Source organism: Lynx canadensis, chromosome E2, assembly GCF_007474595.2.
Source record: "Lynx canadensis isolate LIC74 chromosome E2, mLynCan4.pri.v2, whole genome shotgun sequence".
NCBI classification, from domain to species: domain Eukaryota; kingdom Metazoa; phylum Chordata; class Mammalia; order Carnivora; family Felidae; genus Lynx; species Lynx canadensis.
The window spans coordinates 28,782,678-28,806,175 of record NC_044317.1 but is presented as its reverse complement, the minus strand read 5'-3'; the positions used below and the strand labels follow the sequence as shown (position 1 = coordinate 28,806,175).

Sequence of the window (23,498 nt, the reverse complement as noted above, 5' to 3'; positions counted from 1 at the left end):
GGTATCCTAGAGTCCTTGGTATCCCTGGTATTCCTAGAGTCCTTGGTAATGCCATTGAGAGCAGAGATAATGACAGGGGTCCAGCAGCCAGTGGGGATGAAATCTGTCAAGAAAGGCTTGACGTGGAGCTTTCTGTCAGCATGTTGGAGACCCAGTGTGTGCCCCAAGGAGGAACCGAAATAAAATGCGGACCAGAGCTGGGAGCAATTCCGAGGTAGGGCAAAACCAGGCTACGACCACTACCATCCCGACACCAGGCACATAGTAGGTCTTCAATAAATACTAATTGAAGGATTCATGAGCAAAGGAGGTTAAGTAGGCAGAAAGAAAGAAGGATGGGTGGATAAATAAGTTGGGGAGGCTCATGAAGTGTTCTTTCGAATTCAGTACAACTTACTAAGCATTTATGAACACCTACTATGTGCCAGGCTTGATGCTAGTGATGCAAGAATAGACAAGACAGATTCCTTCTCCAGGTGCTTATGGTCTTATGTGTGTTACAGACAGACATAGGTCAACCAGTGCCACTAGTTTCTTGAGTCTTCATCCAGAGACATGTGTGTGTCCCCTCTAAATAAACAGTGACGGTCACAAACTGTGCACACTATTCTATGTCCTGGTTTTTTGTTTGTTTGTTTGCTTTTGCTTTTTGTCTTTTTTACTGTACCATGGAGATACCTTCACATCCGGGAGTCAAGATGCATTTTAGTTGAAATACAAACTGGATTTTTCAGCTGTCCTTATATCGATTTAGCAGGTCACCACGGTTTTTTAACAAGAAAATGGCCTAGATCGTAACAGAATGCATTGCACGTAGTAAAGGAAGAGCTGGCTGGCTTGCAGAATTTGGATTTCAGCCCTAGCGAGCCACACGTTGGTGTGGATTTCGTCTCGGTTGTTCAAGGTTTTTTCTTACCATGAGTGGTCAAAAAAGTGAGAGATGCTGCATCAGAATGAGCTCTTGGAACCTGACAGGGGCCGTAAAGACCACGAGAAAGGGACATTTGGCCCAGGTCTCTAAGGACAGGAGCAGGTAGGGATGGGACAGAGGGAAGGGGTTTTCAGTGGAAGAAACTGCCTGAGTAAAGCCACAGAGGCGCGGAAGCCCGGGCCAGCCTTGTCCAGCCTCTCTGCACCTTTCCTGGGTATCAGGAGAAGGGCTCTCCCGGCCTCTGCGGGTGGCAGAATTGCAAGACGCATGATCTTTGCCACTGCTTCTGGCCTGAGCCTGAGGCCACCACAGCCTCTAACATTGCATCCCAAGGTTAAGTGCCCGACAGCCATCGCCGAAGTTGGTACAGCCGGCCCCACCTAGGGTAGCACTTGCTGGGAGCAGAGTGTGAGTTGTCTGCAGGGAGCCGGATGATAAGAAAGAGCACAGCTGAGCCCGCTCAGTTCCTCCGCACCTCCTTTAAGGAGGTAAGCCCTCCCCTTCAGAGTGTAATGAGTTGGGGCGGGGAGGGGGGGGATATTGCCCTAGGGAAACCCTCCACCCCACATTTTGCGTAAATCCCCCCCCAAGCGTTCTGGCCTCTGGTGGCTGAAAGGGAAAAGGCCCCTGGCAGTCCGTGGGGAGGGAGCTTTCCAGAATGGGAAGCTTCACTCAGGACGTTCCTGTGCCCCGTCTTGAATTGCTTTTATAAACTAGCTCATGAGAAAATCAAGAGCGTTGCGTGTATCTGCCCAGACTACATCTGGAACGGGACGGAGCTGTTCTTAGCAGGCTTCCACAGCCACAGAGACGGCCCAAAATGAGTTGCAAATGTTCACACTTCCTGTCTTGGCAAGTGAAGGCTCTGTGTCTGGGCGGAGTTGTGACTCCATGGGACAGCTATGATGGTGGGGGGCAGGGCACGGTCTGAATCAGGGAGAGGGGCTGCCCCAGATCACACACACACTGACCTTGGCCCATTGACCACCTCGGGGTAGAGGGCAGAGGCTTGAGTGGGGAGTTGGCCCCCAGGGAGTCACTCTGGAAGCACGGGCACTGTTGTTGGCAATCCTGGAGTCCTGCCTGCCCCCCCCCCCCCCCCATCTCATGAGTCCTTAGTTGAACTGGCTCTTAAACCATAAGCCCAGTCACTGAGCCCCCTAAATGTCAGACCAGAAGGCACCTTCAGGCCACCTACTCCAACCTGCTTGGACACACGGGGAAGCTGAGGCCTGGAGAGGGACAGGATTTCACCGCAGTCTCTCGTGTGGCTAAGACTTGATCCTGGGTCCCATGTATACACTGGAGTGAGTGATCGACAACATGGCTTTGTGGCCAGACCACCTGGGTTGGAGTCCGGGCGCCATCATTTCCTGCTGGGTGACCCCGGAATTAATGCCGCTCTCTACTGATATATTTGTGCCAACCTCCAGGGCCACTGGGAGGGTCCTTGGTACCACGCTGGCAGATGGAAATCGATCAATAAATGATCTCCATCCTGCCTTTGTCTCCTTCCCCAGCACCCCTTCCAGTGCTCTTTCCCCCCCTCAGAGGACTAAAGGCTCCGTAGACTCTGTGTGCATTGGAGGGAGGCGCGGGCTCAGGCTCCCACCTGCTCTGTTTACATATTGTACTAAGTGTTCAGACATCTTGGGTTCCCCTAGGCCTGGAGATAAATCAAGACAACAGAACTGGCTGGGCGTGGCCACCATGCTCTGCCCACTGGACTGCCAGGCTATGGGCTGTTTGGGTGGACGGGAAGAGACAGAACACCTCTCAAATTCTGGCAGAGTGTGGTGGGGTTGGGGAGAAAACTGGACCGATTAATAAAAAGCCACCCGAGTTTTAGAATTTTTATTTTTAAGAATTTTTAAATTTTTAGTATTTCTTTTTGAGAGAAAGAGAGGGGCGGGGGGAGTGGAGAGGGGTAGGGAGAGAGGGAGACACAGAATCCAAAGCAGGCGGTAAGCTCTGAGCCATCAGCACAGAGCCTGACTCCGGGCTCGAACTCATGAATCACGAGATCATAACCTGAGCTGAAGTTGGATGCTTAACCAACTGAGCCACCCAGGCACCCTGAGTTTTAGAATTTTTAAGTAGAAAGGTCATTTTGTTACTTGGAAGTTTCAAGTCATAATTTTTTTAAGTTTACTTATTTATTTTGAGAGAGAGGGAGAGAGAGAGAAAGCAAGAGCTAGGGAGGGGCAGAGAGAGAATCCCAAGCAGGCTCTGTGCTGCCAGTGAGGAGACCAATGCGGGGCTCAAACCCCCAAACCGTGAGATCACGACCTGAGCCAAAACCAAGAGCTGGACGCTTAACCAACTGAGCTACCCAGGCACCTGCCCCTCTGGTCATTATTCTACCCAAGTCTTCCCACTAATGGTTCAATACAAGCTGTTCCTTGCTTGCTTTAGTGACTCGACTGGACCCAGTATAATGGAGAATATCACTTGCGTAGGAGCAATGAATGTGCTACAATTTTTATACCCTGGTGTTTTCTCATGTAACATCAGTACATACTCCTCACCTCATGAACCTTGTAGGTCTTCATTATTAGTGCAACTGTCCCTAAAGCCCAGTTCGGAGGGTCACACATTCGGAATCAGTAGAGGCTAAATCAGTGCAGTGTTGTGGTGACAAAGCACAGACATTTCTCATCTCTGTGTTAGAGTAGACTTCAGTGGTGACCCCAAGCAGTGCTTCTCAACCTTTAGTGCCCATAAGAATCACAGGGAGGGCTTGTCAAAACCCAGATTTTTGGGTGTCTCCTTGGGAGTCTGACTCCTTGAGGGTGGGGTGGGAGTTTGCATTTATGACAAGTTCCCAGGCAATGCTGATGTCTGTGGTTCATGGGCCTCACCTTGATGTAGGCAATCCTTTGCCCCATGCCTGGTTCTCTGGCAAGATTTGCACACCTTCAATAACAGGGACCGTGCCGTCTCCCTGGGAAGCTCATTCTCTCTTTAGAGAGATCCAGTCATTAGAAAGTTCTTCCTTTTATAGGGCGAAGATCTTCGTTGTGATTACCAACCGTTGGTTTGAGTTTGGCAGCCTGGAGCCAGGCAAATTCTAGCCCCTATGCGTAGAAGCACAAGGTGGGTGAGAAGCTGGATTTGAGGCAGTGGAAAGCAGCGGCCTCCCTTGGGGACTGAGGACACTTTGCCCAAACAATGGGCTGCTTGTCTGCCTTTTCATCTCCTGGTCCCAGATGGACCAAGTCTGGCTTCTTGTGGCCAGAGATGCACTGCCAGTTAAAATTTGGAGAGCAGAGATGACAGAGCTCAGAGTACAGACTGGGCACATGTTAGTATGCGCTCGCAGTTGGCCGAGGATCTTTTCACACAAGATTTTAGGCAGCTGAACTCACTACCACCTTCCATTCTGAGAACTTTCAATAAGATTCAGATGGTTTCGCTTTGAATACATATGCATGGACGAGAGAAGTTCCCCTTTCTTGATGCTTGACTGCAGTCGGGGTTACAGCTCAGTCACGTCCCCATGGTCCTTGTGTCCTGATAGGTTCCAAATTAAATCCATGTTGGAGCCTCAGACATGACTAATGAGTGCTGCCTGCACATCCCCTGGGAGGTGCCTTGGAGTCACACCAAGGATGTTTTTTGGTGCGTGGATTATGGTCTCACCTGGCCTGCAGCTGTGGACGTGAAGTGTAGGGGAACACAGCAGTTAGGACCAACACAAGGATGTGTGAGGGCTCCTCCTGTGCCTGTCACCAAGGAGTTAGACTCATTTGTTCCAGTTTAAGGGAATAAATCCAGGATTAATGCGGAGCCACCCAGATGCAATGGTTTCACTTTCCAAGGCATGTCTCCCTCCTTATTTGTTTTTGGCAATTTGTCCTCCCGTTCCTGCACTTTTGAAAGAGAACGGAGACCTAAATCCTATATCTACAAAGACCACCCCCCCCCCATAGAATCAGGGAACGATGGAGGAACGGCTGGATAACATGAAACAAGATGCTGATTCCTCTTCTGGTTCCCTCAGAAGACATGACCAACCACTGATGCGTTTAGTTATTCCCTGCTCAGTTGCTCGTTCATTCACTTGCTCCTTCTTTCATTTGTTCTTTGACTAACTCGCTCATCCACTGACCCTCAGAATTATCACTGACTCACTCATCCATCTACTCACCCATGTGCTGAATAATTCACTTACCTAACCACACGTCTACCCAACTATATATCCAACCATCCAACCATCCAACCATCCAATCATTCATCTATACAACTGCCCAATCATCCATCCATCCATCCACCCATCCAATCATTCATCCGTACCACTGTCCAGTCATCCATCCATCTATCCAACAAATGTTTTTTTAAGCATTCATGTATGCCATGTGCTGAGGGTACAAACTGGAAAAATATAGGGATTTTGCTTCCAAGGAGCTCCTGGTCTACCAGGAAAGACAGACAGAGAGGATAAATCCTGGTCCTTCAATGTCGGTATGGAAAACAGAATTTTGTTTTGCATATCTCAGTTTTTGGGTTGAGCCCATTATCTTTCTAGGCCAGCAAAGAACTTAACCTGTGGTTATGTTTCAGGGCTTCCATATTCTCCCCAGGAATGTGTGAAGATTCTGGGGACTGCATAGTGCCAGGGCTTGGGGAGGAGGGGCTCTCTGGTTCTTACGTCATGTGTCCTCTTTTGTTTCAGCTGGGTCTTCTTGGGTCCTGCCTAACCCAGCCCTGAGCACATTTCACAGTCTTCTTTCTCTAAGGCTCTCCATGGCTGCACCTGCCTATAGCAGTGATTTTTAAACCTTGACTGCACATTGACATCACGCGGGGGGAGAGGGGGAACTTATAAAACATACTAAAGTACAGGCCACACTCCAAGCCAATTAAATCAGAAACCCCAAGAATGGGATCTGAACTTTGACATTTTTAACAATAACTTCCCCCAGAGTATTCTGATGCGTAGTCAGGGGTGAGCAGGGACAGTGAGGTTTGTCGTCGTCCTAAATCTGTCCCGAGATAAAGAACGGCCAGAGAGCCTTCTTTCTGATCAGCCACATCTCCCTTCTCGGGCAGTGAGTTGGGAGGAGATGTTTGAATGAAGAAAGAGGAGCCGGAGGGAGGCGGGAGGGAGGAAGGGAGGAGGGAAGGAGGGAGGAGGGAGCAAGGGTGGAGAGCATTGGACGTGGGTGTGCTTAGATCTGCCTGGGGCAACTTGAAGGGGTCAGTAGAGGCCGCTCATCAAAGAGGAGGCACCGGGTACCGTGAGAACCTAGTCTTCGTCCCGGCTGCCCCCGCTCCACGGCCGTGCTACCCCGGTGTGCGGACTCTCCCACTTGGTCCTGCGCCGCGGGAGTGGCCTCACCCAGAGAGGGGGCTTGTGGCACGCGTGAAGGAAGGAGTGGGGAGGGCACGGCCGGCCCCCTGGGCGAGAGCCTGACCCCCACCCCACCCCCAGCGCCCGCGTGGCGGCGGAGCCCGGCTCTCACAGCAAGCTTGTCCGCCGCCAGGTGGTGTGGATCACGGCCACGCTGCCCTACCTCGTGCTGTTTGTGCTCCTGGTCCATGGCATCACGCTGCCTGGTGCCTCCAACGGCATCAACGCCTACCTGCACATCGACTTCTACCGCCTGAGAGAGGCCACGGTCAGTGACGAGGGACCACGCACCCGTGGGTCAGGGTTGGGGAGGGGTCTCAGCGTGGGCAGCCGTAGGCACCCTGGTCCTAGGTCTGCCGTAAACTTGTGGCATAGCCTGGGATGGAGGGTAGACCCTTCCCTCTCCCTGCTGCTGCTTCTCCGTCTGACCGACACCCATTTGATTCGCCCCTGCTGGTCTCCCAGCTGTGATGGCCCGGGATTCTGCGGCTCCGTGTGGTGTTCTGTGCAGAACTTTCCAAAGGGAGGCAATGCTCCATCCCGGGTCCTGACACCTGCTCTGGCCTCCTAGCCCACCCCAGCCACCCCAGCCTTAATTCCTGCCTCCAGCCCCCAGCCCTGCCTCTGCTGCCATCCCGTGATGTCAGCAGAAGTAGCAGCTGCAGCCACAGGGCGCTCTGGACCCCGCTGACTCTCCCCCCACCCTGCCACAGCCTCCTCCAGCTCACTGTCCTACCCAGAGACACAGACTAAGTGAAGATGGGGTGAACGCGGAGTGGTGTCCGCAGCAGTGGAACGAGGCTGGGATCAGAGTGTTGGAGGTATCCGGTGCCTTGAGCACATTCCAGCCGCGGCTGAGATCATTCCCCCCTCCTCCCTGAGGCCGGCCTCAGGGACAGCAGCTCAGCATTGCCCCTCCCTCTTCCCAAAGGCTTCTTCACACTCTGTCTGAACCCACAGCGATCCTGGCAGGTGGGAGCCACATAGGCTTAGGCGGGACGCAGCTTAGTACTCACCTCCCATAGCGATAACGCTCCAACACACCACAGTGTTACAGTCCAATAACCAAGAGGGAAACCTATTTCCTTAGTAAGTGTCAGAAAGATGACAGAGCTTAAGACCCGAACCAGTCTTGTAAATTGTGAAGCGAGCCGGAGTTCGGTTTGTTCTGCACCCGTTTAAATATCTTGTCTTCGTGATGCGTAGACGCTGAGCCCATATGCTGTCTCAGGGAGCAGACCCGATCTCCTCCGTCAGATTGCGTCTCTTGTTACAACGTCGGCTTGCAGAGTAGGGGAAGCCTAGGAGACGTGAGGGAGGTCCAACCCGCGTGCAGATCTCTGCCCGAGTGAGCTGGGTGTAATTTCCCGCCCCCCCCCCCGACCCCGTGCGGGTGAGGAAACTGGTATATAAAGAGGTGAAAATGACCAGGGCTAGAAGTTGGAGGGGGGCTCAGATCTCCGGGGTTCCAGCCATGTGCTTCCATCACCCAAAAGATGGGAAAAGTAACTCCACTGGCCCCCCGAGGAAGTCACCGCGGCCTGCGGGCTGGTTTTGAGACAGTAGGAGTCCCTGTCTCTTTTCTGAAGATGCCGTCTCTGTAACTCCTGAGATGTTCATACCCTTTGCCCTCACTCCATCCACATTCTAGCCTAGAACTGTGAGTTTATAAACTTTCTTTGGAAGTCAGGACATCAAACTGAACCAGTGAGTTCCTCCAGGGTGAGCTCATTCGTGGCCACCGAAGGCCGGAGTTGCTAGAGGGACCGCAGGCCCCTCTCCAAGGTTGCTTTGTGCAAGTTTCGGGGCAGTGGCGTGGCTGCCCATCGCTGGTTCCGACCTCGTTTCCTCAGGTCTCAAGAGCATCCCTGGGGCCCACCAGCCATCCCGGAGCAGTGAGGTGGTGCTGTTCTGTGGGCAGCAGAGGGTGATGGCTTTTGTCTGCCTGTTTCAGGTGTGGATCGATGCGGCGACTCAGATATTTTTTTCCTTGGGGGCTGGATTTGGAGTCCTGATTGCATTTGCCAGTTACAACAAATTTGACAACAACTGTTACAGGTAAGATCCTTGGTGGGGCTCTGGAAAACTCTAGACCTGGGGACCGACTCCCGCAGGGGTGGGAAAGAGGGTTCCGGTCTGGGGCGAGTCCACTCTTCTTCCTCTGTCAAATGAGGCAGAGTGGACCTTCCACGAATTGCAGAGTGGGTGACCTCTGACATGGCCTAAGGGGGTCCTAACGAATGCATTTTAATTCAGGACACCTCTTCAACAGGCAAGGTGGGTGCTGGGAAAAGTGAGGCCACAAGACCTGGGAGGTCATGGGGACGGGTAGTTGGGGCAGAGGAGCACCGTGTGCCTTTCAAGAGCAGACAACACCGTCCGGAGGCCCAGACAGGCAAGGACTGGTCACATGGGAGGTGCGGGTCTGGCAGGGTCAGAGGTAAGACTGCAGGGTGGACAGAGAAGTCTGTGTAGGACCCCAGAGTCAAAAGGCCACGTTCCACGTTCTAGCTCGGTTCTACGTCAGCAGTTAACATTGCCTCCCCTGGGCCCAGTGCCGTGACAGTCTCGGACTTGGGCACAAATTGGGCTGGGTCCCATCACCCGGCGAAGGCTTAAGACAGAATCACACTGGGGCACCTGGGTGGCTCAGTCGGTTAAACATCACCGACAGTGTGGAGCCTGCTTGGGATTCTCTCTCTCCCTCTCTCTCTGCCCCTCCCCTGCACACTCACTCTCCCCCTCAAATGAATAAACATTAAAAAAATAAAAGAGACGCCTGTGTGGCTCAGTCAGTTAAGTGTCCGACTCTCAATCTCGGCTGCTGCTTGCGGTTCCCTCTCTCCCCCTCTCTCTCTGCTCCTCCCCTGCTCGAGCTCTTTCTCTCTCAAAAATAAATAAGTAAACATTTTTCTAAAAGACAGAAGCACACCATCCTCTGGTGCGTGACAAAGTGGGATGGATGCATGCCAGTGGGCAGGCTGTAGGCGGGCCAGGGAAGTGGGGTGGTCGGCAGGAGCATGGAGGGGAGTGTGAGGTGAGCCTTGCAAGATGGCTGGGGATTGTGACGGAGGGACACAGAGTGGAGGGCACGCGTGGTAGGGAGACGCCTGAGCGAAGCCAGGGAGGTGCTGTGTTCGTGGGCCAGCAAGTCGACTGGTATGTTTTGTCCTAAGACTGCATCATGGAAAGGAAGGCAGGCAGGAAGGTTGGGTCACTTTTTCTTGAAGCCTATTTATTTATTTTGGTAGAGAGAGAGAGAGAGAGAGAGCACATGCAGGGGGAGGGGCGGGGGGGGCGGACAGAGAGAATCCTAAGCTGGCTCCATAGCGTCAGTGCAGAGCCCGACGCGGGGCTCGAACCCACAAACCACGAGATCATGACTTGAGCCGAAGTCAAGAGTCGGACGCTTGACCGACTGAGCCACCTAGGGTGCCCCAAGGTTGGGGCATCTCAATGAAGCTCTTGAAGGCCTTGAAGTCGAGCAGCACGGGGGAGCTACAGGCAGTTGGTGGAAGTGGAAGGCGGGGCATGTGATTCCCCAACAAGAGCTTGCTACCAGCCCCTGGTCCCAACGTGTTTCATCCAAAAGCTGTCAGTCCGTCTCCTGAACCTGCACGTCCTGACCCGCTGGGGCGCTGGGGTCCCTGTGGCGGCAGGGAAACTCGGGGGGGGGGGGGGGGGGTTGGCATTTGAAGCAGCCATTGCGTAGCCAGTGCGGGGCTCAGGGAGCAGGTGGGGCATCGGGTGACGTGAATGAACGGCGCTTCTCTCCCCCAGGGACGCCCTGCTCACCAGCACCATCAACTGTGTCACCAGCTTCATCTCTGGGTTCGCCATCTTCTCCATCCTTGGTTACATGGCCCATGAACACAAGGTCAACATTGAGGACGTTGCCACCGAAGGTGGGTGGGCGGACGCAGCCCACGAAGGGCGGGGGCTGTGGGAACGAGAGGGCTGGGCGTGGAGGCTTCCAAATCTTCCAGCTGCCATTGAGGCTGTCAGTTGGGAGTTCCCGGAAGCCCTGGCCCCTGCTTATGTAACGGAACCTTCCCTGAGTCAGGCTAGGCAGGATCGATTTTGAAGCTGAGCGCTTGACAGCCCTTCATTAGTTCTCACACCGCCGTGGGTGGTAAAGTGTTAATCGGCCCACTTTACAGGTGAGAAAACTGAGACTCAGGCTGTGTGAGCTGCCCAAGGTCACCCAGCTAGTGAGCAGTGGTGCTAGTGTTCAAGCCCTGAGCTGTCCGACTCTGGAGACTGGCCTTCCCTACTGTTTCTTATAGTCTTATGGCCACAAAGAGGTTGAGGCCCGGGAGGGAACTCTAATGGACCCCGAGGACCACAAACTTTTCAGGGTAGGAGGCTCCCCGAGGGTGTGCGGGGATGGGCCTCGTGGCCTGGAGCCTGGAGCTGCCCGGGCGAGGCGCTGCTCTCTGGCCTGGCTGTTTGAGGTCAACCTCCCCGGGACCGTGACAAACTACGAGCTGGATCCAGCTTCTCCTGTCACCCGCAGACCCTTGGTTGCTCTGCCTCAGGTGACTGGCCGAGTTCCGCGGGGCTGGCTGGGCTGACGGCCTCAGCTACCCTTGTCCCATCGGCATCTCCGACCAGCGGGCCCAGCCGCTGACGAGGTCCTCGGTGTTTCTTACAGGAGCCGGCCTGGTTTTCATCCTGTACCCAGAAGCCATTTCCACCCTGTCGGGATCCACATTCTGGGCTGTCGTGTTCTTCATCATGCTTCTGGCTCTGGGAATTGACAGCTCGGTGAGTGACCCTGCTCGGGGTACCCCACCACACACACGCCGGGCCTGACCCTCCCCATCCCCCAACTACTCAGCCTGACGTCCCCGCTTGGTTACCGGTTGTTTCCAGAAAGCCCCAATTAAATGCAGACAAGCCCTCACTCAAAAAAAGGGCAAGACTTAGGCCAAAGTTAAGACCCAGTAGAAACATGGTGGCATCACAGAATTCACACCAGAAGAGACCTCCTCGGAGCCAGCCGGGCGCCCTCCTCTCACACCTAGGGGAGCTGAATTCGGAGGGGGCCCGGATGGAACTTTTCTTCTCTAACCAAGCACCCTTCCCATTATATTTCATCACCAATGGCCGACAGAACACTTTGAGTCTCATTAGTTTCTTTTTTGTTAACCCACATGCAAGATTAGATTTACGGACCTCTTTATGTCTGTGTCCACCTTCCATACGTCACGCCTGGAAATTTGCAAGAAGTCTCTGCATAGGGAAGTGTGTTGAGAAGGATTCTGAGGCTGCTTCCAGGCTCGTAGGAAGGAAAACTGATTTTGATTAACACCGTCTGCCGAGGGGACAGGGGACACGTATAGGTAGAGAGTGACAGCGTGTGCACCTCTTATCTGCCATCCCAGGCTTGGGGGATCACTGGAGTGAGCACATGATTATTACTCATATGAGACCTTTTCCGACTCTGAGAGTCTGGCGTGAAAAATCCTTGTCAGAAACCGCTGCCTCAAGTTCCAGGCACTGGAAACGCTCTTTTGGTGGTTGTTTCCAGAAAGCCCTCTGCTTATATGCAGGTAGATTCCATGCATGAGCAGTTTGGCATTTTACCCCCTGCCCTCTTCCTGGGCTAGTCAGTACCGGCTCAGGCCAACTGCGTGGGACCGGAGACAGGTACCTGTGATCAGAGGGACACAGGAGTTAACTTTGCAGCCTCCCCCACATAGTTTGGGAGTTCTGAGTTTGGTTGAGGACAGGGCAGAGTGGGGGGAGGATGAGGAGGAAGGCAAGGCCGCCACCAGGGTGCCCGTGTCCCCTGGGCTTCGGGAGGTCCCAGGGAGTTGGGGCCTGGGACCCAGGTACGGGCAGTCTCTCATCCGTGCTCCTCGCCCTGCCTGGCTCCGTGCAGATGGGAGGCATGGAGGCCGTCATCACAGGCCTGGCGGACGACTTCCAGGTCCTGAAGAGACACCGGAAACTCTTCACATTTGGTGTCACCTTTGGAACCTTCCTTCTGGCCCTGTTCTGCATAACCAAGGTGAGGAGGGGCTGGGCCCTGGGTCACTTGGAGCTCTGGAGGCTGCATTTCAATCCAGTCGGGCATCCCCAGCCTTGGAGCTGGGGTGGGGAGGGCCAGGGTGAGCTCAGCGGGGAAGGGAGGCGGGACCTCAGCCCTGCAGCCCGATCCCCTGGGGCTAACCCCCCAGTGTCCTCAGTCTCCCGCCTCTGAGCCTGAAGAATTCCAGGCGACTCTTTCAACTGCTTGTTTGTGTGAGGGGCAGCCAAAGTCCCTGTGAAAGCCCTGTTACATTTGCTGGCTGAAATACCCACCCCCAGGCCAGGGACTACAGAAGACCCGCAGTAGAAAGCAAATAGGCTACATGGAGACAGTAGAACCACAAACAACCCTGTCACCTGCCTTCTCAAACAGGGTTCTGAGCCAGCGGGACAGGGGGCAGGTGAGTTGGGGTGGATGCGACGGTCAGTGGGCCATTTCTGGCCGGGATGGCCTCAGGCTTTGTCTCTCCGTGCCCAGGGCGGGATATACGTGCTGACCCTGCTGGACACCTTTGCGGCGGGGACCTCCATTCTGTTTGCCGTGCTCATGGAAGCCATCGGAGTCTCCTGGTTTTATGGTACGAGCAGGGCCCTGGAAAAGCCTCACCCCCACCCGCAGAGGCAAAGGGGCTCTCCTTTTCCAGCACGGCCACGGCCTGATTCCAGAGTCGAGCAAGTAGCTTGTCAGGGAACAGGTCTTCCAGCCCCCAGCTCATCTTTGCATGAATTCCTTTTAACGGAAAGGAAAGCCCCCCAGGGGCACCCAGTGCCAGCTTTTAGCAAAAGGGACTCAGGGAGCTGCTGATCCCCAAGCCGTGCAATTCATTCTAGAGTGAGATCGCCGCATTTAGCGAACAGAATACAAGACGCCCAGTTAAACTTGAATTTCAGATAAGCAATGAGTAATCGGTAATTGATTTGCTGTTAAGTATGTCCCAAATATTGCATGGGATGGAGTTAAACCAAAATCTCTCCCGTTACCTTTCTGAAATTCAGATATAACCGAGTGTCTTACTGTTTCTCTGATGACCTTATTCTGGAGCTGAATGGGGAGAAAGCGTTACAAACTGTCCAATGTGTTCTGTTTTCTTTTTTCCCCACGTGTCGCATCAAAGAGTTAATTCACGTGAGTCTGGACTCTTTCATCACTGTTTGTTTGTTTTTTTTTTTTTAATGTTTACTTTTGAGAGAGACAGAGAGAGAGAGAGAGAGAGAGAGAGAGACAGACAGACAGAGTGTGGACAGGGGAGGGGAAGAGAGAGAGGAAGACACAGAATCCGAAGCAGGTTCCAGGCTCCCAGCTGTCAGCACGGAGCCCGACGCAGGGCTCGAACCGTGAGATCATGACCTGAGCCAAAGTCGGAAGCTTAACCGACTGAGCCACCCAGGCGCCCCCATCATCACTGTTCTAAAAGACAGGGAACAGGGCAAAGTGGCAGGCTTGGGAGCCAGGCCGCCCTGGCTGTGTTACCTGGAGCAAGTCCCCTCTGCTCCCGGAGCACTGTGTTCCCCCTGAAAAACAAATCAGAATGGCACATAAAAGGTGACACTGTTTTTCTTAACTTTTTAACTGCAATACAGTCGACACACAGTGTTACATTAGTTTCAGGTGCAAGGCATCGTGATTGGACACCCCTGTCCATTACTCAGTGCTCCCCAGGAGAAGTACAGTCACCAGCTGTCACCAAACAATGGCACTACAGTACTGTTCATTATCTTCCCTGCGTTCATGACTGACTTATTTTCTAACTGGAAGTTTGAACCTCTTAATCCCTTCTGTCTGTGTCTTGTATCCCTTTCCCGCCTGGCTCCCCTCCAGCAACCACCAGTGTATTCGAGAGTGTGTGTGTTTTTTTCTTTGTTTCTTTTTTACTTTGTTCCTTTGGTTTGTGTTTTAGATTCCACACAGAAGCGAAGTCATATGGCCTTTGTGTCTCTGTGGCGGACATGGCGACCTCTAGGCCCGTCCGTGTTGTCACAAATGGCACTTGCCGGGTTTCTCTTCTTCCCTGTTCTTCGCCAGCCACTGCCGGCGCCCGGGGCTCCTAAGTGCCAGCGTGTCCGAGCCTTGCCCCGCTGCCCCCTGGGCAGCCTGACTCTCAGGGGAGGGCAGCAGGGGGCGGCCCAGCGCTCCTCAGGGACCGGTGTAACAGCCTGCCCTGTGTGTGCACAGGTGTGGACAGGTTCAGCAACGACATCCAGCAGATGATGGGGTTCAAGCCAGGCCTGTACTGGAGACTGTGCTGGAAGTTCGTGAGCCCCGCCTTCCTCCTGGTGCGTACCGCGTGGCCCGGCCTTCCTGGGGAGAGGGGGCTGTGTCTGGGCTGGGGGGGGCGGGGCGCGGGGATCTTTGCTTTGCGGGTGGAGGTTCTGGGGAGCAGAGCCCGGGTTATGCAGACGGGACACTCAGGACACTCAGCCCCGCCGTGGCACCACCACTCGGCCCAGCTCCAGGGTCACCTTGCCACTCCTTTTCTCTGTTTCTGGCTCCCTTTGTCCCCTTTGGTCATCATTTGCTTGCTGAATGAATTCTTCCTCCTTCTCTACCTCCTTTCTCTTTTTCTCTTTCTTTCTTGTCTCCGTCCCCTGGCCCCTCACTTCCCACGGATCTTCCACTGCCTCTCTCCCACCCGCTTCCTCTGTCCTCTCCCCGTGGCTCCCCGTCCTGCTCTGTCTTCACGTCCCTCCTCCTGTCCCTTCCCACTGCCCGCTGTCCCACAGTTTGTGGTGGTGATGAGTGTCGTCAACTTCAAGCCACTCACCTACGATGACTACATCTTCCCGCTCTGGGCCAACTGGGTTGGATGGGGCATCGCGCTGTCCTCCATGGTCCTGGTGCCTGCCTACAGCATCTACAAGTTCTTCAGCACGCGGGGCTCCCTTCGGGAGGTAAGCTTGGGGCCGCCAGGCGGTGTGGGGGACAGGACGGGAGGGATGTCCCCGGTCATCCCCGATGCGACGGGAGAGGACAGACACGAGGACACGGACCCCAGAGCCGCCACCACGGCCAGGTCGTTTCCCGCCCCCCGCCCCCAGTTTCCACACTGGTACCCTGGGGTTAGCGCTATGGATCTTGAGAAGACACAGGAAGCGCTCAGCACAGTGCCGGGCACAGAGGACACGTTCAAGGCTTGCTGCCCACTGTTATGTCTGTGTCGGGTGCACACGTGCTCTGACTGCAGTCAGTCCCTACCGGTGTTTATGTGAGGAGGTGACACTCAGGTCTGTCGTGTCCCAGATGCCCCCACTCTCCCAGTCTGAGCTCACTGTGATCTGGTCATCGAAGCTTTTACCTGCCTCCTTCCTGAACCCGACACCTTCCTCTCTTACTTGTACGCGTTGTGTGTGCATGTGCGCGGAGAAAGGTTGAGGGAAGAGTGCCCTCACTCTGAAATTATGTCTGTCCTATTTCGTTGATAGGCCTTTTCTTTCATAAATAATGGTGACGGTCTTTTCCTAATGTCCTTACTTCAGAAGATGAAGTTTCATTCCTTCATCCCTTCATGCCCTGACTTTCCAGCTATTTGGTGTGAGTCTACAAGGCCCCAGCAGTCCGCTGGGCACCAGATGAAACTCCCCAGAGCTCACATTCTAATGAGGGGGACAGACAGACAAATGAGGGCATCAGGAAGCGGGCCACACAGGGCTGGGGGAAGAGGGTCCCAGGCCGGGCTTGTCTGTCCCCTCCCCCGGCTCCTTGTGACATGTTTCCTGTCCTTGAAATCCCACATCCAGGAGCCTCCGGGTCACCGGGAGGGTCTGTGCTCGGTCAGCACATCCTGGGCCTGAGAACCACGATCTGCTTTGCGCTTTTTATTTGTCACACTGTGGGAGCAGGGAGGGCGTCCCACCTTGCAGGATCAGTCATTGATCCAGATGCCTTCCCGAGTCCCCGCCCTGTGTCTGCACCCCAGGGAGGGCCTGCCCTGATCCCCAGCAACGCCACTCCATCTTCTGGGCCCTCGTTGTGCTCCGAGCCTGTCCTCTGCAACACTTCAGTTGTGGTTTCAAAATTGCCCCTGTGCGTGTGTGTTCCCCAAAGCACAGACCGTGTGCGTCTCCTTGAGCTCTGCAGCCGCAGGGCCTCACCTCATGTCTGACCACAGTAGTCGACCCCATAAACACGGACTAGACCAATGAGTCCGCGTGAACCGACCCAGGCCACAAACAAGGACAGTGTGTCTTGTGTGGACCTCACACGCTGTCCTTGTGGGACTTCAGGGCCAGATAGCAGGTGGCCTGTGTCTGGGCTCCCGGGAGGTGCCCCTGGGCCCGGCTGAGGCCTCCTCCCCCTCCCCGTCTTCTCACAGAGGCTGGCCTATGGCATCACCCCGGAGAACGAGCATCACCTGGTGGCCCAGAGGGATGTCAGGCAGTTCCAAGTAGGTGCAGGCCGGACCGCTCTGGGCGGGAGGCCGGACTGTTCCGGGCAGGGGGCCCTAGCTGCCCCCCCACTGTATGCTGGCTGCACATACCACATGCTACAAAACCCTGAGCAGCTGTGGGGCTATCGTCCCAGGGGTGTGGTGTCAGGAATGGCGGAGAGGGGCCTGTCCCCTGCTTCTACTAGCTTCCAGCTGCCCCTCTGCTCCTTGGTCCTGGGAAACCACACGTCCAGTCTTTCCGAAGCTTTATTTCCTCTCTGTAAGTTGTCACCCTAGGCTGGGGATCTCTTATCTCGCAGGATGAGCCACAGGATGACCTAAGTCCTTTAACTTTAAAACCCTGGGGGTTGGGGGCTGGGGGAGGGTCCTGGTGAGCCCCCTGCTTCAGACTTGCTGTGCCACTTTGCGAGGCTTCCTCGCCCTTTCTGGGCCCAAGTGACGGTTAGGGAGTCAGCCTGCACGTTCTCCGGGGTCTTTGGAGGGAGGGGCCGTGTTCTCTGCCTCCCCGTGCTTCCGCTGTCCTTCTGGGCCCCGGGTCCTCTCGTCCCCACCCGCCTCTGGCCTTGGCATCACGACCCTGCCATCTTCCTCTGCAGCTGCAGCACTGGCTGGCCATCTGAGCCCCAAGGAGGGACCCTGCCGTGCCGACGTCCAGGTCCAAGGCTTTGCTGCCACCCCGGACACAGTCTTGGGACTCCTCTCCCGAAAGATGTTCTCTCCATCCCTACCCCTCTTTCCCCAGTTACAAATGATTTAGTGACCTCGTTTTTATTCACCTTCTGTTCATCTGGCCCGGAGGCTTTGAGCTTGGATTGGAAAGTCTGGAGGGGGAGGAGGAGGGGAGGGAACAGGAAAAGTGACTTCCATCGAGCCCCTTTTGCTTTGGGAAAGCCTCACCCACCCTGGGATCTGGCCCAAGCTGAGCTCCATCCACGGCTCGGGCAGAATTCACCACTACCTTTGCTGTGCTTTGGGGCCACAGGAGAAATCCCGCCCGCCAAATCAGAGAGAGGATGTTGCTTTTGGCCAGATACCATAAAACCGAACACAAACAGAAAGGCCGGCTGCGTCTGGGGCAGGGGATCCTCTCTCTCTCTTGCCACCCAGTCAGCATTCTGGTGTCTGAACCTTGATCAGGGAGCGTGGCTTGGTTTGTTCCGGTCATCAGTCTGGATAGATGCTTTGGAGGCTTGTGAGAAGAATCCTTCATGGTTAGTTTTCACTCTGGCTAAGCTGAATCTGATTTGTGCGTGTTCTGGAACATTCTTCCAGCTTCTGGTGGTCAGAGGGTCCAGAGCCATGGATGTCACGAGGCAAAATGTAGATGAGCCGCAGTGAGGAGGTTTTGCAGAAGTACCAGAGGAGCTCATAGAGGCCACGTGCAGGGCTTGGTCTGTCGGGCACATGGGGCCCAGAAACCCATCTGTGGCTTCTGAGATCTTTCTGGGGGACTTGGGACAGGAACCCAGCGAGGCCAGAAGTGTGTCTGTACTACGGAATTCTCTGCCGTCCTCACAGGGACAGGTGGATGCCCAAGGGCATCCTGATAGGCTGTTTGTTTATCTGTTGTCCGCAGACACCTGCAAAGGTCTTCCCTGGGAATCCCACCCAGCACAGACCAGGGCTCTCAAGTGGTGGGGAGTTGGCCCTGAAAACTCCCTTTGTCTCTCCTGATGGTCTTAACTTGGCATCTGAGGGCATGGTGGAGCCAAGCAGATAGCAACCTGGTCATTCAAGTCGAGGGGACAATATTCTGAGCTGATGGAGCAGGATGATGGTTTTAGAGAATTTGCAGGTTGACTTCTGATACACATTTGCAAGTGGCGCCCTCTGGTGGTGATGGTGGTGGTGCGTTTCAGCTCAGAGAACAGATTTGTAGTTTGGGAAGTTGGTGGCATCTATTTGGGGTTTCTGTTTATGGTTTGAGTCTCTTATGCCTTCCTTGGAAATCTAGATTCAGAGGTTCTTGTTGTGACTGAGGAAGCCCCTACTGAGGAATCTTGGGCCATAAATAAATAAATAAATAGGCTGCTCATACTGGGAGTGTAGGAAGACTCACATCCAGAAGGTACTTTGCATAAGACTGGGGTGTCCCTGAGCCCGATCAATCAATCATGCAGTTTGTGGAAGAGGGTTATGTTGGGGGCGGGGGGAGTGGTGGGGCAGGGAGGTGGTCTTCTCTCTGAAGGTCCTGAGGTTTCCCTACTAAGTCAGTGTCCTTGGGTCATTTTTTGGAGAAAAGTGGGAGAATCAGAAGACTTCTGATATTTTTATGTAAAAAGGCCAGTTCAAAGGCTAAGCCCAAGTGGCAGGTGTCTTGGACTGCTGTGGAAGGCGGGGCCTCAGGGCATCCAACGGAGCTGAACAATAAGGTGGGGGCGAGGGAGATGAGGGAAGGGCGACCCATCACAGGTGGGATCTGGTCCTGTAAGCGACTTCAAATCCTCCCGTGAAGAGTAACTCCTCCCTAGGTGTTCTAGTCGTTTTACACAAAGTCCCTTCATCCCCGTCACCTCCCATCTTCCCAGCAAGGATTGCAGGGCTGTCCCATTTCCCAGGTGGGAACACCAAGGCTCAGTATTTCGGCCGCTCTTGTTCAAGTTTTCTCAGCTCCTAAGGGATCCAGTCAGACCCTCAAGTCGGATCCCGTGCCTCTTAGCCCAGAGCACTTTGAAATCCCCAGCACACTATGGTTTACCCCACCCAGGGCTGTCGTTAAAAAATAAACAAAACCCAGTCAAGTGGCCAGGGAGTGTTTCTTAGCAAAAGAGCAATGTATTGGAAGAAGGGAAGAGGGGAGAGGGCGTCATTTGTTCACAGCTGTCCCCTTTTTGATGGACTCAGTCACTCTGGGGAACAGAGGGGCACGAACCTGCAGTTTTCTCTTTCCATCTGCATGTGGCCCTTCTGCCTCCAGGCATCTGTCCTGAGGGTGAATCAGAGATGCGGTGCTAGCTGACCCAACACCAAACCAACGCCATGGTGCTGCCTTGTTTCGGGAGTCGGCTCCTGAGCTTGGGGTGAGGGGGGTCTGGCCCCGAGCCCAGGCCCCCCGGGGGGGGGATGGGGGCCCCAGGAAGCCCTTGGAAGTTTTCATGGAGGTGCTGGCAGGCCTTCTGGACTCACCTTCCACCCACACTTAACGGAGGAGGAGTATGTGCTTTATCCTGAGTAACGTTTGACTTCTTTTTTGTGGCCTTTTTTTGATAGCAGAGGTTACCCGAGATAAGGGTGTTCCTGTGTACTGTATATGACACTTTTGCTATTTTACCGGGTTTTTAAAGAATTATTATTTTCCATGAAATGTAAACTCTCCGTTTAAGACCATCGCCTTCACATCTACTGGATGTCTAGTCATTTCGCGACCACCCGTCAGTGGATCGTCATTCTAGATGCAGATGAGACAAAGGAGAAGGGAGCCACCAACTCTTGCCAATTTCCTGCTGAGTAAAGGTCCCCAAAGCTGCCTTAATTCTCAGAGGGCGCCCCTGCCCGGTGGGGGGGAGACTGTCTCTGGCCGTATGATCCATATGGCGGCCCTGGTGATGTGAGACCGAAGCACTCTTACCAAAGACGTCATTTCCTAGCAAAGAAGCCCACGGAGCTCGTTTCGTATGTTTACTTCCTTTGAAAGCCATGGGATGGAGAACAGAGAGGAAGCGCGTAGAAACAGCACAGCTTTCAGAGTCTGCAGGGATCTGGGTCTACCGCTGCCCAGCGGGGTTCCTAGGGAGGGGTCTCTTCATCTCTCTGGGCTTCGGCTTCTTTGTCTGTAAAAGCAAGGGTCAGATCAGACCATCAAAGGTCCCATCCAGTTAAAAAAATGTTCCGGTCTCCACGACAACGTACTTGTGCTAAATTTACAATGAGGGAAGCACCTCGCTGGCTGTGAGTCTTTCCAGAATGATCTGGTGGCCAATAACCTACTGAGTAGAGAAATGTCAGGTTTCTGGCCTCCAGAACTTTGATTTTTCTGGACATTCAGTAGTTCCTCCTTCTCCAGTATTTCTTCCACTGGTGCCAGAAACACTTGGTATTTAAAAATAAATAAATAAATCCAACCCATTTGTGCTCAAGATCTTGAGGGTAACATGTGAGGCCCCGGTGAGTCCCAGGATCCACAGCTGTGTGGGTATCAGCATATTTATTGCCGCCACGTCAGAAAGCACCGAAACACTGGTGAACGTGAAGTTGCTTTTGGGGTACCCGCCCTCAGCCCTCTGTTTCTCCACTTCTGTGTAAATAAGGATTGTCCCAGTGGTGCCCTCTCTGTGTCACGGACTGTTCCCATGTCATGCAGGTGTCTGTGTCTGGTGTGGATTTATTTTAAAAGCTGTTCTCTTCATGGAAAAATCAGTGTACAGAATAATAAAGGAGATTTCCTGTGCCGTGTGTCTAGTGGTGGGTTCTCTCGGTCACGAAGGTAAAATGCTATGAATTATGTAAGGCAGATGGGAGTGTCTGTGATCAGCCTCCAGCTAGTAAGGAAGAGCTTCTGGTCAGAGTGGTCCACTTTTCACCCAAATAACTCTTTTTATAACCCATGGAACAGGAGACTGGAGGGGGTTAAATATGAAATCCCAGCTCTGAGATTGACACGTATGTTTATTTTTTTTGATTGATTGAAATTCAAGCCACTAACGTAGTTACATTGTTTTTATTATTTTTTTTTAATGTTTATTTATTTTGGAGAGAGAGAGAGCACATGAGAGTTGGGGGGGGCAGAGAGAGTGGGGGACAGGAGATCCAAAGCGGGCTCTGTGCTGACAGGCTGACAGCAGGAAGCCCAATGAGGGGCTCGAACTCATGAACCATGAGATCATGGCCTGAGCCAAAGTTGAACACTTAACCAAATGAGCCACCCAGGAGCCTCCATTGGTTTTATTTCTTAAGACATATTTTTAATGAATAACTCTGTGTCCAAGTGACACAGAGTTATCTAGTTTTGCATTCCATTTCTAGGGCTGAATTCGATTGAATTCAATGCACAATCTATTACTACACTTTCCTGGGGAGAAGGATACATTAACGCGTAGGTCCTCATTGCTAAGTACTGTCATTATCGGGGAAGGTGTGAGCTCATATTATGATTTTCAATGCAAGTCAACAAGCAGACACAGTGACATCAATATAAATGAGGTATTGACAAAAAAAAAAAAATCCAGTCTATGTCTTTAAATATGTAAAAGGCAGTCAGGGATGGGTGGTAAACAACTTACAAGAAGATTAGACCAGGGGCGCCTGGGTGGCGCAGTCGGTTAAGCGTCCGACTTCAGCCAGGTCACGATCTCGCGGCCCGTGAGTTCGAGCCCCGCGTCAGGCTCTTGGCTGATGGCTCAGAGCCTGGAGCCTGTTTCCGATTCTGTGTCTCCCTCTCTCTCTGCCCCTCCCCAATTCATGCTCTGTCTCTCTCTGTCCCAAAAAATAAATAAACGTTGAAAAAAAAAAATTAAAAAAAAAAAAAAGAAGATTAGACCAGAACGGAGAATGGGCTGTTGCTGGAAGTGGTGAGCTCCCCATCACTGGAGACATGCAAGCAGGCAATGTCTCTTGGGTAGGTTATGGAGGGGACTCGGTGTCACATAGGGGCGGGGGAGAGAGGGTGCACAAACTCTAAAGGCCCCTCCGTGGAGCTTCTTTTAGGAGAATCACGAGCCCAACCTCACGCAGCGGCAGTAGGACAGGTAAACACACATACCAAGGGTCTTGAGGTGAGGACTGGTTTGCCCTGTTGAATTGCAGCTGGGCGGACATCCCAGGGAGGGTTTTATGATTCTGACCATTTGGTTTTGACTCCGAAATCAGAGTTGGGGTTTATTATAGTGAATCAAACAAAAGGCAGGCATGCTTCCAGCCTTCCCTTTGTGCATGCTGACATTTAACGAGTGTCTGCAGCCCTGCGGGTGGAGCGGACGGAGGTTGGGTCAGAAGCTGAAAGGGCAGCTCTTCTGGGAACAGTGGGGCACCTGGTGACCCTGGCTGCCACCCTGTGCCCTAGGCTGACAAGTGTGGTAGGAGAAGACTCACCAGTGAGCCTCACTTTGGGCAACTGCTAGTCTTTTAAATTTTCCCCCATTTAATCACAGCCTTTTGGAGGGACGTAGCTTCATTTTTATCTCTTTCCAAAAGCACTGATATGTGTCATCTCTCTCTCTGGGACTCAATTTGTCCATCTGTATAATGGGTCAGGAGTTATTAAAACTGTTTATGGATGGACTTGAAAAATGTCAGAACTTTTTGAAATGAAACGCAAATTTTGTCTTTGATGAGTCTGTGTCTACTCCTCTGGGAGACAGAATGCACATGTCCTTCAGAGTCTCGGATGTTTGCGACTCTTGGGTATATGTGCATATAAGCTTTGGGGGCCTCCCTCTTCTGATGATACACGGCGTTGGTCTCTGGTCACCACCCCCAACCAAGCGAACATGACATAATCCATCCCACCATCCAACATGTCATTTGTTTTCCTGACAATGACCCTGTGAGGTGAGGTAAGGGGCAAAAAGAACAAATGTACCCACTGGACAGATGAGGAAACTGAGGGCTCGGGTTGAGAAGTGACCCACCCAAGGACACACAGCCACTGAAGGGTGAGTGTTTGCTCTCTGCATTATGGGGTGTCCTCTGAAGTTGAGGTGGGGGAGGGATCAGTTCCAACAGGTGCCTTGAGCTGTGGGAAAACACAGTGGGGCTATGAGGACTTGAAATTCAGGTTGAGGATACATTGCAGGGGACTGAAGAGGATTTTTTGTCACACAGTCTCTAGTAGGGTAGTCGAGGTGTGTCTGGATGG

The 23,498-nt window shown here is 53.4% G+C and overlaps 1 protein-coding gene across 1 annotated transcript in view; it reads left to right on the top strand.

Moving 5' to 3' along the window:
- SLC6A2 (solute carrier family 6 member 2) overlaps positions 1 to 19,754 on the top strand; it is a 48,026-nt gene extending 28,272 nt beyond the window's left edge. Inside the window, exons 5-14 of the mRNA XM_030299564.1 lie at positions 6,418 to 6,552; positions 8,239 to 8,342; positions 10,065 to 10,189; positions 10,939 to 11,051; positions 12,172 to 12,300; positions 12,799 to 12,898; positions 14,494 to 14,594; positions 15,042 to 15,209; positions 16,631 to 16,702; positions 17,302 to 19,754. Of these exons, the coding sequence (XP_030155424.1) occupies positions 6,418 to 6,552; positions 8,239 to 8,342; positions 10,065 to 10,189; positions 10,939 to 11,051; positions 12,172 to 12,300; positions 12,799 to 12,898; positions 14,494 to 14,594; positions 15,042 to 15,209; positions 16,631 to 16,702; positions 17,302 to 17,325 (1,071 nt within the window). The 3' untranslated portion in view covers positions 17,326 to 19,754. The remainder of the gene's footprint in view (positions 1 to 6,417; positions 6,553 to 8,238; positions 8,343 to 10,064; positions 10,190 to 10,938; positions 11,052 to 12,171; positions 12,301 to 12,798; positions 12,899 to 14,493; positions 14,595 to 15,041; positions 15,210 to 16,630; positions 16,703 to 17,301) is intronic.
- The last annotated feature ends 3,744 nt before the right edge of the window (positions 19,755 to 23,498 follow it).